General features: G+C 39.7%; 1 protein-coding gene across 4 annotated transcripts in view; it reads left to right on the forward strand.

Moving 5' to 3' along the window:
• DMD (dystrophin) overlaps positions 1-14,899 on the forward strand; it is a 2,135,104-nt gene that overhangs the window by 312,413 nt on the left and 1,807,792 nt on the right. Inside the window, exon 1 of one of the 4 annotated variants that reach the window (XM_075916651.2) lies at positions 12,520-12,993. The exons of the other annotated variants lie outside the window; for them this stretch is intronic. Within the exon in view, the coding sequence (XP_075772766.2) occupies positions 12,975-12,993 (19 nt within the window). The 5' untranslated portion in view covers positions 12,520-12,974. Of the gene's footprint in view, positions 1-12,519; positions 12,994-14,899 lie in introns of those variants that run through there. 4 annotated transcript variants of the gene reach the window in all.

Raw genomic sequence — 14,899 nt, forward strand, 5'->3', positions numbered from 1 at the left:
ACAGTACTCTAGAGTGTGTTCCAGGAGGGATGCTACTGGTGGTAATATTAAACCAAGGACACATTTGTAACCTAACCCTACAAATCAAAATCTCAGAATCTTAATTTTAAGCAGGAGTATCTTACTGATATTCTCTTATTTCTATCAAACAATTTTACCAATAAATGAATCTATTTTTTCTTAAGATTCTGAGCTCAAATATCTAACACCTCATTTGATTTTCTCCATCTTAGATAACTTTCTCCAATCTGACCCCATGCAAATGAACAATACAGAACCCGTTGTGTTTTTGTTGTGTGGCCATTCCATACCAAAACGTATACTGAATTTCAATAATGACAAGAAAATGCCCTTATCACATCAGATATGAAATATTTTTTTAAAAAAATACACATTGGGACTTAAGTGACCCATTGGACTTCCATGCAAAATGGCATTAGGAATTAGTATGGCTTAATAGCAAAGCTTAATTCTGAACTTCTGAATTGTCCTATAATCACATAGGCTGAGAACTTAGGGACAGTTTGTATAGAATATACTATACCACTCAACGTAAAAGAATTGTGTTCTTTTTAGACATATGGTAGTGGGGGTTTCTTTGACAGATTTTGTGTCCTTTTTCTCCAGACATACATTTTCTGAAGAGCAATGCAAGCAGCAGAAAAATTGGGTCTAGCTTCTAGTGATCTGCAATACAATGATAAACCCTAATGACTGCTGTTACTCCCCCCCCCCCAAAAAAAAAAATTCTCACTGGAGACCACCCAGGGTTACACTAGTATGGATTTATTCACTGAAGAATTAACACTCTGCTATATGCACTATATGGTTAAACTAAAGAGGATAGGACTGCCACTAAAGGTTTAAACTAAAGGGGAACCAGTTATCTCTCTCACACATACTTTCTTAGGGTTGCCAGATGGTTTCAACAAAAATACCAGACACACTTGACATTATATCACAAGCTTAACTTTCATTCATTCACTCACTTATTCACACACATTCATTCCTGCCCTCAGGCACTCACACACACTCACACACATGGACATGTGGGTACAGAAGGAGCCAAGGCATGTTGGTTTTGGAGGGTCTGTCTGCTAATCATGGCTGGAGAGCTAGTCAGGAAAGAAACTGGCTGCAGAAAGAGGAGCTTCTCAGAAAGAAAAAGAGGGTTTCTGCCACATTCTCGCTCCTTTTGTTGCCTCTGTACAACTCCTGTGACTTTTCCACATTCATCACCAGGGAGTATGCCCAGACTTCCCTTGATCCAGCAGAGTAGCAGTCTCTTTAATTTGTCTGATAACTCATCACCTGGCTCCACATGCTCAGCCTTTCAATTTCTAATCCCAAACACACAATAGTCTCCACTCACACACATTCGTATCTCATGGGAGACTGTAGGTTAGAGCAAGTTACAAGCAAAGTGGCTGAGAGTTACAAAGATTAAAAAATTGCAAGGCTCAACAATTACCAAGCTTACAGTAATTTTCTGAATTTAAAGCTAAGTTGCTAAGAGTTACAAAGTTGCAAGGTTTAACAAAGATTAAAATGAGTTGCAGAGTTTAAAAGGCAATGCAGCTGAAACAATTACAAAGCTTCACAGAATCATTTACAAATCATCAGTAACAAAGTGACTTAGAAGACAACTGCCCTTCTCCCCCCCCCCCCCCAGCGCCCCCCTGCCATCCCAGCAATGCAGTCAGCAGGAGGTTTTTGTCAGTCTCTAAGTCATGTGTTGGCAGGACCTTACAGTTTAGTGTATTTCCAGAAAATCCATGTGTAAAATCAAGTAAGAGCACGGGCAAATGCTTTTATGCAACAACTGCAATGGTACAGGATTAGGATCTCAGCAAATATTAAGTTTATGGGATTCATTCTTACTTCATTCATTCCTCAGCTATTTTAACTTTGGAAGATAATTAATATCCATTGAATAAGGAATTATTATTTTCCCTAAAGCCCCAGATAAGAATTGTGCAAGTATTTTAAAAAGCCTGTGGTCTTATACCAGGAAAATAACTATACTCATTCTCTGAAAAGAAAAAAGAAAAGAATGAATGTGAAGGGGAAAAGTGCTTTAATCAAAGTTGCTTTACTCATGATAAAATTAGAACTAATACAGCTTAGCATTCTCGTTGTTTTATTCTTTAACCTTTTCCTCATTTGGATTCAGATCCAGTAGCTGTATTGATTTTTGTTTGTGTAAATATAGCTGAACTGATAGCTTCTTTGTAGTGCACATTTCAAATGATATGGCAGTTTGTTTTATTATGTTGAACATGCTTGATGCTTCTTTCTGTGAAAGGACTCAGAACTGTATTTCTTCAGTTATTTTTTGGCTCCTAACAGACATTCCAAAGTAAACTGTAATACGTGGTACATTTACAGAAGGGGGAAGACATGTAATTAAGCATCATAACAATTAGGTTTGGGAATCTCATGTTGACTGGTCTGTGTCGAATGACTGTCAGGATGTCTGAGGTACAGCAATTCAATTTACATTAATCTTTGTGGTCAGTTTAATTGAATTAAGTCTTATCAGTGAGATGTATGTTAGCATGGTTTTCATTGTAATTGCAACCTGAGCTATATTTTCTTTGAGTGGTGATCCCATTAGCTATCACAAGCTAAGCAATACTGCACCCAATCTGTACCTAGATGAGTAGGGTTGCCAACCCTCCTGGCCTGGCCATGAATCTCCTGGAATTGGCCTTGATTTTCTGGTGGCTATTGAAAGCATCCAGGAGATTTTAATAGGCTACTAAAAGTTCAGTTAGCCATGCACCAGAGCTAAGGCAGGCTCTCTACCTGCCCTGAGTCTGCATGGCTCCTGCAAGTGACTTCCAGGAGTTACTCAAGGTACATATCTCCTGGCCCATGCCCATACTTCTGATCCCATTCCATATCCCAATCTCTTGCCCCTTGAGGCTCCTTCTGTATCCATACCCCTTCTCATAGGTCTCACCCCCTCCGGCTTAGCCCGGAACTACTGCCATCATGTAAGTTCCTTGACCCAATGAATGCTAGTGAGGGTTGGGGAGAATGAGCAACAGAGGAAGGTGGATGGAGTGAGCATTGGGGTTTGGAGAACAGGTGGGAAAGGTGTGGACTCAGGGAAGAGGTGGGACAAGAGAGTTTTGAGTCTGTGTGATTAGACAGTTGGCAACCCTAAAGGTGAGAGAACTTCTTACAAAACCTAGGGCTACATCTACACTGGCGGCTTCTTGTGCAAGAACAGCTGTTCTTGCACAAAAACTTGCCTGCTATCTACACTGCACGTGCGTTCTTGCACAAGTAAATTTACAGTCTAGCGTTGGAAAACAGGGCTTCTTCTGGAAGAGTTATTCCTCTCCCCATGACGAATAAGCCCTCTTGCACAAGAGCTCTTGTGCAAGAGGGCCGTGTAGACAGGAAACATGAATTTCTTGCACAAGAAACCCCTATGGTTAAAATAGCCATCAAAGCTTTCTTGTGCAAGAGAGCGTCCACACTGCCATAGACTCTCTTGCGCAAAAGCACATTTCTTGCGCAAAAGCACATGCCAGTGTAGATGTGCTCTTGTGGAAGACTTTTTGCACAAGAACTCTTCCACAAAAGTTATTGCACAAGAAGCTGCCAGTGTAGACGTAGCCTATAAGTAATAAGCACTAGTAAGACTGATTCAGCCTTTAATATTCCATCATGGATCAGCACTGTATTATTGGAAATGTGCTTTTGACTGATTCTAGTCATTGATACAATGGATATTTTTATTTTCATGGAAAAGAAGACTAACTCTGATGTCCTGGAAAACATTTCACTGTCTGGTTAACTGTGTTCTGAAAAGAGTTATGGGGAAAGCTCAGTAATATGGAATGAACAGGGGTGGCTGAAGAGAGAGGGAGCAATTGAATCAGGAAATGGGAAAGGAGATATTATTTGTTTTTTAAAATATAAATTTTGAGATTTGTTGTGTCCGAGATCAGAGGTATTATGAAAGATAGGAAAGGAAGAAAGAAAGAAAGACGAGTATGGGAAAGGAAAGGAAGGGAATGAAAAATGAAAAAAAAAAGTATGAAAACAAGCAAGTACCTACTGTTATAAGGTTAGTATATTTTATTTGCCTCTATCTGGCCACCATCTATAGCTTCTTTTTTGAGGGAAATGATTGCAGAAACACTTTCCAACATGCCTCTGAGGTTTTTTTAAACAATATTTTTCATTTATGACATTTTAAAATAATTCAGAACAATAAGTTTGTGCACTTACAAAAGACTAGCCAGATCATTGTTTCTTTTTGTTTCTTTTATTTTTTTCGAATTGTATTACCCTGTTTCCTTAGACAACTGGACAAGATAAAATTGCAAATGGCATAATTTTATTGGTCAAAAAACAATTGGGAAATCTACACACATATTACCAAATGAGGGCTGAAATGCCGTTTGAGATTTAATAATTGATTGTGTCCATAAGAACATTGTGACCAGATTTTTTAAAAGCCTTTAGGAAACTGAAGATGGTGCAGATAGCCATCTAGTAGGTTTTTCAAAAGTGTCCTGGTGATTAGCTCCCATTGATTTCAATAGGAGTTAGTCCCTGAGATATCTTTGAAAAATCCCACTAGATGCCTTATCTGGGTCTTGAAATATATTTACAAATTTGGCCCCTCATTCTTAACAGATAAGCAGATTCCAGTAAACATAACTCTTGCAGAAAGATGTACAAATTCTTTTCTAGTATTTAACTGAAACCTGGAACCTTTGAAGTGTGAAGCATTAAAAGAAAACTATTTTAAATCCAATCAGTGCTCAAGGAAGGGTGCCCAGCAATGTTCTAATTAAAAATGAAATTCTAAGTGGATGGAGGTAACAAAACCTGAGAAGAATGTTCACTTATGAGTCACATGTAACTGGAGCTCTGCTAAAGGCTGTTAGCTCTGCATTCAGTTGTGGAAGCTAAAAATAAAAAAGTTTTATAAGAGGAAAAATGAAAAGCTGAACAGTCGGTAATGATTTTTGTTATGTAACTTGTATAGTTACATTTTCAAAGCATTATACACATTAATGTAAACAAAAATATTGTACAGGGTAAAATAAAACAACGACTACTGTTTAGCAGCTTACAAAAAATAATTGTCTTCAGGGGGCAATAACATCTTTAACCTGTGGCTTCCTAACATATTTGTCTATAGCCGGGGGGGGGGGGGCCCTCTAAGGGCCAGATGCAGCCCCCAGCTTGCCTGAATCTGGCCCCTGAGGCTCAGGGATCCCCCCCCCCCTCCTGTATTGGGGAAGCCTGTGCTGGTACTCCAGCCCCATGATACCCATCCACAGAGCTAAAGCACAAAAAATATACTAGCCTGAGAACCCTAGGCTCTGGTGTGCATGGGGAATGGGAGGAGTGTCTTTTTCCTTCCCAGTCAGGGGCTTCTCTCTTTGCTTCTCACTAGTGTGCGGCCACTCACTGATTTTTCTGTGGCTCAGCAGCCCCCAATCCAAAAGTTTCCCCCCATTCCTAGTCTATAGGTATGTTTCTTTTTAATGGTCTGATAGCTGCAAATGTATCCTTGCAAGTCTGTGTTTTCTAGAGGAGTGAGATTGTATACAGATATAGATTTTTTTTCGCATTCCTGCTATTTCATCACAACAGTTTATGACATTTACACCAGCTTCAGTACAAAATACTTCTTTATCTCTTAAGACGTAACTTTTACATGCAAAGCTTAACTGTACCATGCCTACTCATCAGAGGTGGCTTTAGCATGGGTTAGTGGGTTCTATTGTTTCCACAGCAAACATGAAATGAAGAGTAAAAAAAACATGCACTTCAAACCTAAGTGGTTCTTGGACCCAGCATGCAAGGTCATAACATGTAGTCGACAAGAGTAAGTCTCAGGTCCGACACTGGGTTCCCAAAGTACAAAGGACGCCACACAGGTATGTGTCAAACACAAGGAGTTTATTTCTTGACAGCTAACAGCTGTGCCCCATAAATGGAAGAACAATATAACAAAGAAGCGGCATATCTTATGTCCCTTCCTGCAAGCCTGGGACCCCAGGTAGGCTGCGGACAAAGTGGGAGGTTGTCTCAGCTTCTGAGGCACCGGTACCCAAACCCCATCAGTGAGGTCCAATTTGCTAGTCTCCAAGGCAGCCTTAAATACAGTTTTCCTGCCCTGTTTGGCAGTTTGGAAATTTCCAGAGCTTACTCATTAGTGCTGATGTAGAGCTTAGCTGTTAGTTATCGATCTGTTTCTGATCTGGATCTTCTTGTCCTTTGGCCCTGTTTATGTGATCAGTACGTTAGGGTAAACAGAATTGTTTATGCATTCTTGCCCTTTATCGTTATCTTATACTTGTTCCTGCTATACTGGCAACAATGCTTATCTTAAGTGGCGTATGTTCCCAAACACTTGCTTCCGGCTCATCAGATATAGGGAAAAGGGAAAGGGGGGGAAGGAATGCAGGCCTCACCACCCCTAAACTATCACGTACAAAGATCTTCCACAATTGACCACTACACAACACAATGCAAAGCAGGGAGTTGGACACAGGCCTAAATGTCCTTATCCACTGCTACTGGGTGAGCACAGGGGTCACTATCCAATCCTTCCAGGGCCTCCTTTCTGCCTTGGGCTGGGTTATGGTTCAAAGGCAGAGGACACTTGTAAAGGTGGTATGTGCCCCGCCACAGTTTAGTGCATCTATCCCTGGCACACTTGCAGGGCAGAAGACATGTTAGGCAAACGCTTGCCTAATTATAGAATCCCAAAAAGTGTGCTGTGCTCAGAAGCTTGGCAAGGTGCTCAAAAGAGATGCAGACAACTGCACAGACTTCAGAATGCTTGCAAAGAAGTGTAGTATCGTTTCGAATCTCTGTGATTGGGATGATTGGGGGAAAAAAGCGCAGAATGAGCTCTGATTGGTGGAGTGAAGTTGTAGCTGGCTCAAGGTGCTGTGGGATGGACTGAATCAAGCTGTGTGATGAGCAACATCAGAGGGGGAAAGAGTCTGCTGCTCAGATTCAGAGCCTTGCTAGTTCACAGGTGTGCCCGACTTGTGGACCGGACTTTTGCATTGGACTAAGCAGCCAACTTACCGGCACATACGCTGTAAAGAGCAATACTTCAATTGACTTCTGAAGAAATGAATGAGTTCTGCTTGAAGAAATGTGTACTATGGTAGCAGGCTCTAATATCACTTGAGTGACCTGTACAGGAGGCAGTCTGAGACAAGTGATGGAAACTAGAACAAAAAATATTCTTATTTGTACTACAGGCATGTAAAATAGCCTTGTCCATGTTTTGTAGGAGAGTATGTGTGATATTCATAATACTTAGTGTGTCTAACTAGACATCGAGAACACAATTTGAATGAAGGGTTTTGGTCCTCCACAATGTGGAACCAGTGAGAGTCAGTTTAGGCCCTACCATTGATCCGGAGGTGAAATTCTGCTCCTAGAAAGTCAATAGGAGTTTTGCCATTGATTTCAGTGGAGCCAATATTTTATGCTGGGTTTTAGCAACTTCTCCTTTTTGAAAATTTTAATTTTTGCTTGCCTTGGGTCTCTTTTTCTTCCTCATCCCAGATTACCTCAATCTTAAAAGACATGAATGGACATTTATCTATATTCCTCCTAGACCTAATCAGTGTCTTTAACAGCTCTCAAGGCAAGAGGAATGTAGCAAGTTTCTTTTTTAGAAAGCTGATTCTCTCACTAAAAAGCTAGTATGAATTATTTATGTTCCCTGTGTAAACCCTTGTTTCCCACTAGAGCTTGCAGCTTCATCTCCTCAATGATCCTGATGATGATCTAAGGAACAAATGATCAATATAAGCATTTTAATCTCTTATACTGAGTCACAGAGCTGGCCTTTATTTTAGATAATTAATTATAGAACCTTTTTAAAAAAATACTTCGTTTACACATCTAAAGACACAGCTACAAAATGTAGCAATTATTTATAAATCAGTACTATCATTTTAAGTGTTGTGAAACAGAGATCCAAGGCTATGTCCATTCTGTACTGAAATGTTAGTTTCATGCAAAAAAATGTGTCTCATTTATATATAAATAAATTGTACCTTTAAAGTTCAAGTGATACTGTATCTCAAATAAACCTCTTGTACTAGATAAACAAGCCTACACAGGAAATTGCTGCTGGGAAATGCCTCTCTAGGCAAACTCCTGCTAGGTCTGCCTCTTCCTGAGAGCCAATGCTGAAGTTTTTTGTAATTGCAAGCAGGATGCACAATGCGGGTAAATGATCATAGAATCATAGAATCATAAAGCTGGAAAAGACCTCAGAAAGTCATCAAGTTCAGCCCCCTGCTTTAGCCAGGACCAATCCCAACTAAATCAACCCTGCCAGGGCTTTGTCAAGCTGAGACTGAAACACCGCTAGGGATGATGACTCCACTACTTACCTAGGTAACCCATTCCAGTGCTTCACCACTCTCCTAGTGAAATAGTTTTTCCTGATATCCAATCTGGACCACTCCCACCGCAACTTGAGACCATTGCTCCTTGTTCTGCCATCTGTCATTACTGAGAATAGCCTCTCTCCATCCTGTTTGGAACCTCTCTTCAGGAAGTTGAAGGCTGCTATTAAATCTCCCCTCACTCTTTGTTTCTTTAGACTAAACAGACCCAACTCCCTCAGCCTCTCCTCATAAGTCATATGCTCCAGCCCCCTAATCATTTTGGTTGCCCTCTGCTGGACCCTCTCCAGTGCATCTACATTCTTTTTGTAGTGGAGGGTCCAGAACTGAACACAATACTCCAGATGTGGCCTCACCAGAGCCGAATAAAGGGGAATAATCACATCTTTGGATCTGCTGGCAATGCTCCTTCTAATGCACCCTAATATGCCATTAGCCTTATTGGCTACAAGGACACACTGTTGACTTATATCTAGCTTCTCATCCACTGTAATTCCTGGGTCCTTTTCTGCAGAACTACTACTTAGCTGGTTGGTCCCCAGCCTGTAACAATGCTTGGGATGCTTCTGTCCCAAGTGCAGGACTCTGCACTTGTCCTTGTTGAACCTCATCAGATTTCTTGTGGCCCAATCCTCCAATTTGTCTAAGTCACTCTGGACCCTATCTCTGCCCTGAAGCATATCTACCTCTCCCCCTAGTTTAGTGTCATCCGCAAACTTGCTGAGGGTGCAATCCATCCCCTCATCCTGGTCAATAATAAAGATATTGAACAAAACCGGTCCTAGAACCGAACCTTGGGGCACTCTGCTAGATACCGACCGCCATCCTGACATCGAGCCATTGACCACTACACACTGGGCCCGGCCTTCTAGCCAGCTTTCTATCCATCTTACCGTCCATTTATTCAATCCACGTTCCCTTAACTTGCTGGCAAGAATATTGTGGGAGAGCGCACCAAAAGCCTTGCTAAAGTCAAGGTATATCATATCCACTGACTTTCCCATGGCCACAGAGCCAGTTACCTCATCATAGAAGCTGGTCAGGCATGACTTGCCCTTTGTGAATCCATGCTGACTATTCCTAACCACTTTCCTCTCTTCCAAGTGCCTCAAAATAGATTCCTTAAGGATCCCCTCCATGATTTTTCCAGGAACCGAGGTAAGACTTTTTTGAAAATGGGCACTACATTTGCCTTTTTCCAATCATCCGGGATCTCTCCTGATCTCCACGATTTTTCAAAGATAATGGCCAAAGGCTCCTCAAGGACATTTGCCAACTCCCTCAGTACCCTCGGATGCATTAAGTCTGGACTCATGGATTTGTGTACGTTTAGTTTTTCTGAATAGTTCCGAACCTGTTCTTTACCCACCAAGGGCTGTCCATCTTCGTCCCATCTTGTGTCACTTAGCACTTTAGTCCGGGAGCTGACCTTGTCCGTGAATACAGAGGCAAAGAAAGCATTGAGTACTTCAGCTTTCCCCACATCATCTGTCACTAGGTTTCCTCCTTCATCCAGTAGGGTCCCCATACCCTCTCTGATCACCTTCTTCTTGTAAACATGTCTGCAGAAACCTTTCTTGTTATCCTTCACATCCTTTGCCAGTCGCAATTCCAATTGCACTTTCGCCTTCCTGATAACTCCCTGGCATTCTCGAGCTATACATTTAAACCCCTCCCTGGTCATTTATCCAAGTTTCCACTTTTTGTAAGCTTCCTTTTTGTGCTTAAGTTCACCAAGGATTTCCCCAGTAAGTCAATCTGGTTTCCTACCATGTTTGCCTCTCTTGCTACGCATCGGGATGGTTTCTTTTTGTGCCTTCAATAAGGCTTCTTTACAATACTGCCAGCTCTCCTGGACTCCTTTCCCCTTCATGATACCCTCCTATTTCACCCTATTTAGGCTCAGTAGGATTCCTTATAAAATTGGATGCCCCATAAACACTTCCTCATAAATATTACCTCTGCATAAATATTAAATAGATTTTTTTAATTGTAAGATAAAAAAATTGAAAGCAACAATTATTTATTTGGAGCCATCAGTTTGTCTAACAAAGTAAGCTTAATTTTATTACCTCATCCACCTTTTGCTTTTCACATTCATTTGTCACAACTTGCCTAAACTGAGTATTCAACTTTTCAGAGTAGGGATTTGTATGTACAGTGCCTAACTGACTGGGACAGTTGTTGATTGAGGCTACTGTGAGTTACCATGATAGAAATAAATTATAACTAGATCTAAAATGCTCAAAATCTGTTAATATTAATAATTATTAGTCGTAATAATTTGTTTCGGGTGCATCCAGGATATATTTGGTACTGAACAAACAATGAGACAGGCAAAGTTTCAGTGTTGGGTATGTGCAATCTGAAAAGACAATAGGTGAATTGGAGAAAAAGGAGGTAACTATGTACAAACAAAAAGGTCAAGGTGTTGCTTGGGCATATCTAGCTGTCATAATTTATTAAATATATACTGAAAGAGTGCTACCTTTTAGCTCTACTTCACTGCTGCAATCTGAAAAGCAGATGGGATTATGGAAAATTACCTTACCCTTTGAGCATTGAAGAGAAGAAAGTTCATAACTCTGTTTCTACAAGCTCACAAGAGCAGAGCAGATTGGCACAGTTGGTGTCCATCACTGTATGCTTGCAAATACACATGAAGGGAATCAGCACCCAGAGCATATTCACTGTTGGGCTTCCTGATATACAGTTATAAAATATCTTAATTTTTAGTCTTTAATTTTGAGGAAAGAGCAATTTGGAAAATTAACAAGATAATTAAATCATACCAAACTTGGCATAAAATTAAAATAAAAACAGAGCAAACTAGTGAAAGTGCTGGGAAGGGTTCAGGATACAGGTTCTGGGAGGGAGTCTAGGTGGAGGAGGGGCTCAGTGCTGGGGCAGGGTTCAGAATGCAGACTCCTGCTGGGCACTGCTTACCTTAGGTAGCTCCTGAGTAGCAGAATGAGGCTAATGCAGGCTCATTCCCATCCTAACCCTGCGCCACTCCAAAAAGCAGCTGGCATGTCCAACAGGCCAGTATGTCTTTCAGGGGCCACATGGACATACCAGCCACTTCAAGGAGCAGGAGCAGGGCCAGGGCAGGTCTGCTGTGGTGCTGGACTGTTAGCAGTGTATGTCCTGATTTGACTGCAGGAGCCTGTATCAAGACTGATTCAGGAGACTTCCAGCTAGTGCTCCACACGTGGATGGAAAAAATTAAAGGTAATTACTGATCATGTCCTCTCCTTCCCTGACTGGCCTATGAGATGCCCTCTATACTGGAGAAGAGGCATGTTTCCCTATGACAGACTGCTCAGAGAGTTCATGGCTCTTTTGTGCTATCAAACTGGCACAAAAACCACAGTCAGAGCCACCAGAATCTGCCCCATTTCATAGGCTTAGAAAGGGGCTTAAATTGATTTAAAGTTTCTGTACTCTGACTAAAAAACATCAATCTCAATAAACAACTAGGACATATCCACTTCTGGCACCTTACAAATGTTTAAATAACAGAACAAATCTTTCTGATTTATAAAGAAATGCTTTCTGCACTGTTTTTCAGAACAAAGTGTATGAGTAATATAGTTGGAGAATCTTGAGTGAATTGTATAATGAAGTGCTTTAAAAATTGATTGAAGATTGTATAAAGGAGTAAAATATTTTTGTTTTCTACATTTTTGGGTCTATTCCTGCATATGAAAATCTTCTAGGATTAACCTTGCATTAATCAACTATTCAGGTTAGGTTCACTGAAATATCGCTAGTCATTTGTTATAAAACCTGGGGGCAGGACAAGCAAAGAGCATGGCTTTACTATTTTGTTGACTTCTACTAGTTGTCAAAAGCAGGAATAAAATACTACTAGGCATAAGTGTAACAATACCTGCTAGTATGGATTTATGGATCAAACAAAGCTTTGACATAATTTAAAGGAAGTTGATATTGAGTCACTAGACAGCATTTCTTAAGGGATTCAACAAGATTGTAAACATAGTAATAATAAGCTCTTTTTCTTTCCGGGTCTCATTTATCCCATAGTATTAGTATTTAAATGAGGAGCAGAAAAAATAGTTCAAAATGTTATTCCATTGCCCTAGTTTCTGCTAAGTAATATTGCTTTACTGCTTTTGCCTGCTGTACAAAAATCATCTATGAAACAGGAGGTCCAGCTATTGCTGGGGAAACTAAGATTACTGATTAGAACAGAGAACGTAATCAAGTAGATTGAGACAGTGTAGGAAGGAACCATTGCTGTGAGAGGGGAGGATTTTCAACACACACTGACGACATATCTGTGGAGTGTACCTTACTCTTCTTTGGGACAGCAAAATTGAATATAACACGCCTGTGGACTTCTGAAAGGATTGTTTCTCTTTCCTGTGTCTGTACAGCTGGACATTGATTATGTGGTTTCATGACCTGCACTTGGCTATGAGTCTCCCTCCAGGTTTTTTGTACTCAGTAGAATGTGTCAGAGAGAAGTATCAACTGGGAAATCAACAAAAAGCTTTCTTATGAAGGTAGCAAGACCTTGCAGTATTTGAAATGTCTGGTGACTCATCGGGTGAGTAAAAGCTGTGAATAAATACCACAAATATTCAGAAGAATAAACATTAACAATCCAGTCCCTAAAGATAGCATTTAGGTCAGTTTGCGAACTCTTAGGATATTTTTGAAATACTACATCACTATTTGTCTTCGTGGGTAGCATTTTGTAGGTTTTGGAATAAAGGGATTTCTAAGTTGAAGGCAGAATTGTGCTGCTGAAAATGATCAGTCAATGCAGAACATTAACCAACCTTTAAATGCAGTTTTGATTGACAGTTATGTTTTGCATAACTTTTGTAGGTGCTTCACACATTTTGTTTCAATAACATCAGCTTTGTGTTAATACAGAAACTGAACATTTGGAATAGTCCCTTTCACACACACTCTTTGTGAGTCTCATTAGAATAAGAGTTAAGAAGCTCACTAGGAAATGAGAAGTGCAAATATGTACAAAGCAGTGATACTAAACCGAGATTTTATTTCGTGCCTGTAAATACATTTTGGTCTTTCTTTTAAAGACAAGGCCTTTATAAAACAGAAAGATTTTAAGGTTCACTTTCGACAAATTCGGACATGGTCAAATGAGCTACCCTACTTAATATACAGAATTAGCTCCAAAACTAGGCCACTGGGTCAAAACAACCTTGCATTCAGCCTAAGATAATCACTTAGATTTAATCTGCAAAAGACAGATTGTGGAAGATAACTTCAAATATTTTATTAAATAAATGAAGGAATATTTGAATATATACTTTGTAATACAATATTTACCTTTTAAAATGCATACCTGCTTCTGCTTATATGTGCTCCATTGAATTAATCTTCCCATATGTCCCCTGCTAAGAAGGAAAGGATGTGTAGAACAGCGTATTTCTAAAGCATAAAACAATGTTAAAAATGCATGTAGGGAAAAAAATGAAAATCTTTATGGAAATCATTTCATAGTGCTTCAAACCTAAAGCAATACTAGTAAGAAACTTTCCAATGTGGATTCCTCCCCCCTCATTTTAAGCCTTCTTCTCAAACTTGGAGGTATAAAGTGACAGTTGCTATGGCTTACAGATGTCTAATAATACATTACAGTTTACTTTGTAAGCCTTGTCCCTAGTGGCTGACTAAATGCCATTTCTTATTATTACAAACCTTTTATTAATCTCTTTTAAATACTTTTTAATTTCTATATTTGTGTTTTATTCATAAGACAGATTTATCTAGAAACTTCAGAGGCTAGTTAATGGTTTATGAGTTCAAGCTGAGCTGAATATAGCTAAGCTCTGTCTTGCTTGACATTTCATCAAAAGCTGTGTTGATTTGTAATGTTTACGGACCTATTCATTGAACCTTCACAGCTTGAACTATGCCACCAAGCTTGTTGACACTGCTGACTTCCTCTCCCAGTGATTTTGCAATCTCAGAAGAAAAGTTTAGAACAAATGAGTTATAACAAACTTGCTACAGTTGATAAAATATGTCGTTATGACAATAAAGTTGATCATGTTGTTGCCCATAGTATGCTAGAAAGAAATTTGGGTACTATCACAAACTCTTTTCTAAGCAGGCGAGAGCACGAAGTTCCCTGCCACATTAACTTCCATGATGGACTGTAGCACTAAATATGGTTTAATTAGCTGATTAAGGGAATAGACTTATTAATTATGAAACTAATGACTTACTTTTGTAAATATGTAGCCTTATTATTTTACACTATGAAATCAAATGGCTACCTGGCATTACTTATAGATCTAAGTCTGTGAGGAAGTATATTAAATAAGTAAAAAATAACAAAGTGAATCAGGAAGTTTGTAAATATCTTGGAAGAACACACTCAGCTTCACAAGCAATCAAAATACAAGCTCTGTGATGCTTCTGAACATCATCTCTGCATGCTTCTTATTTTTAGCAGTTAAAAAGAAGTATTCTTA

This window comes from Pelodiscus sinensis, chromosome 1, assembly GCF_052426305.1.
Source record: "Pelodiscus sinensis isolate ZL-2025 chromosome 1, ASM5242630v1, whole genome shotgun sequence".
NCBI classification, from domain to species: domain Eukaryota; kingdom Metazoa; phylum Chordata; order Testudines; family Trionychidae; genus Pelodiscus; species Pelodiscus sinensis.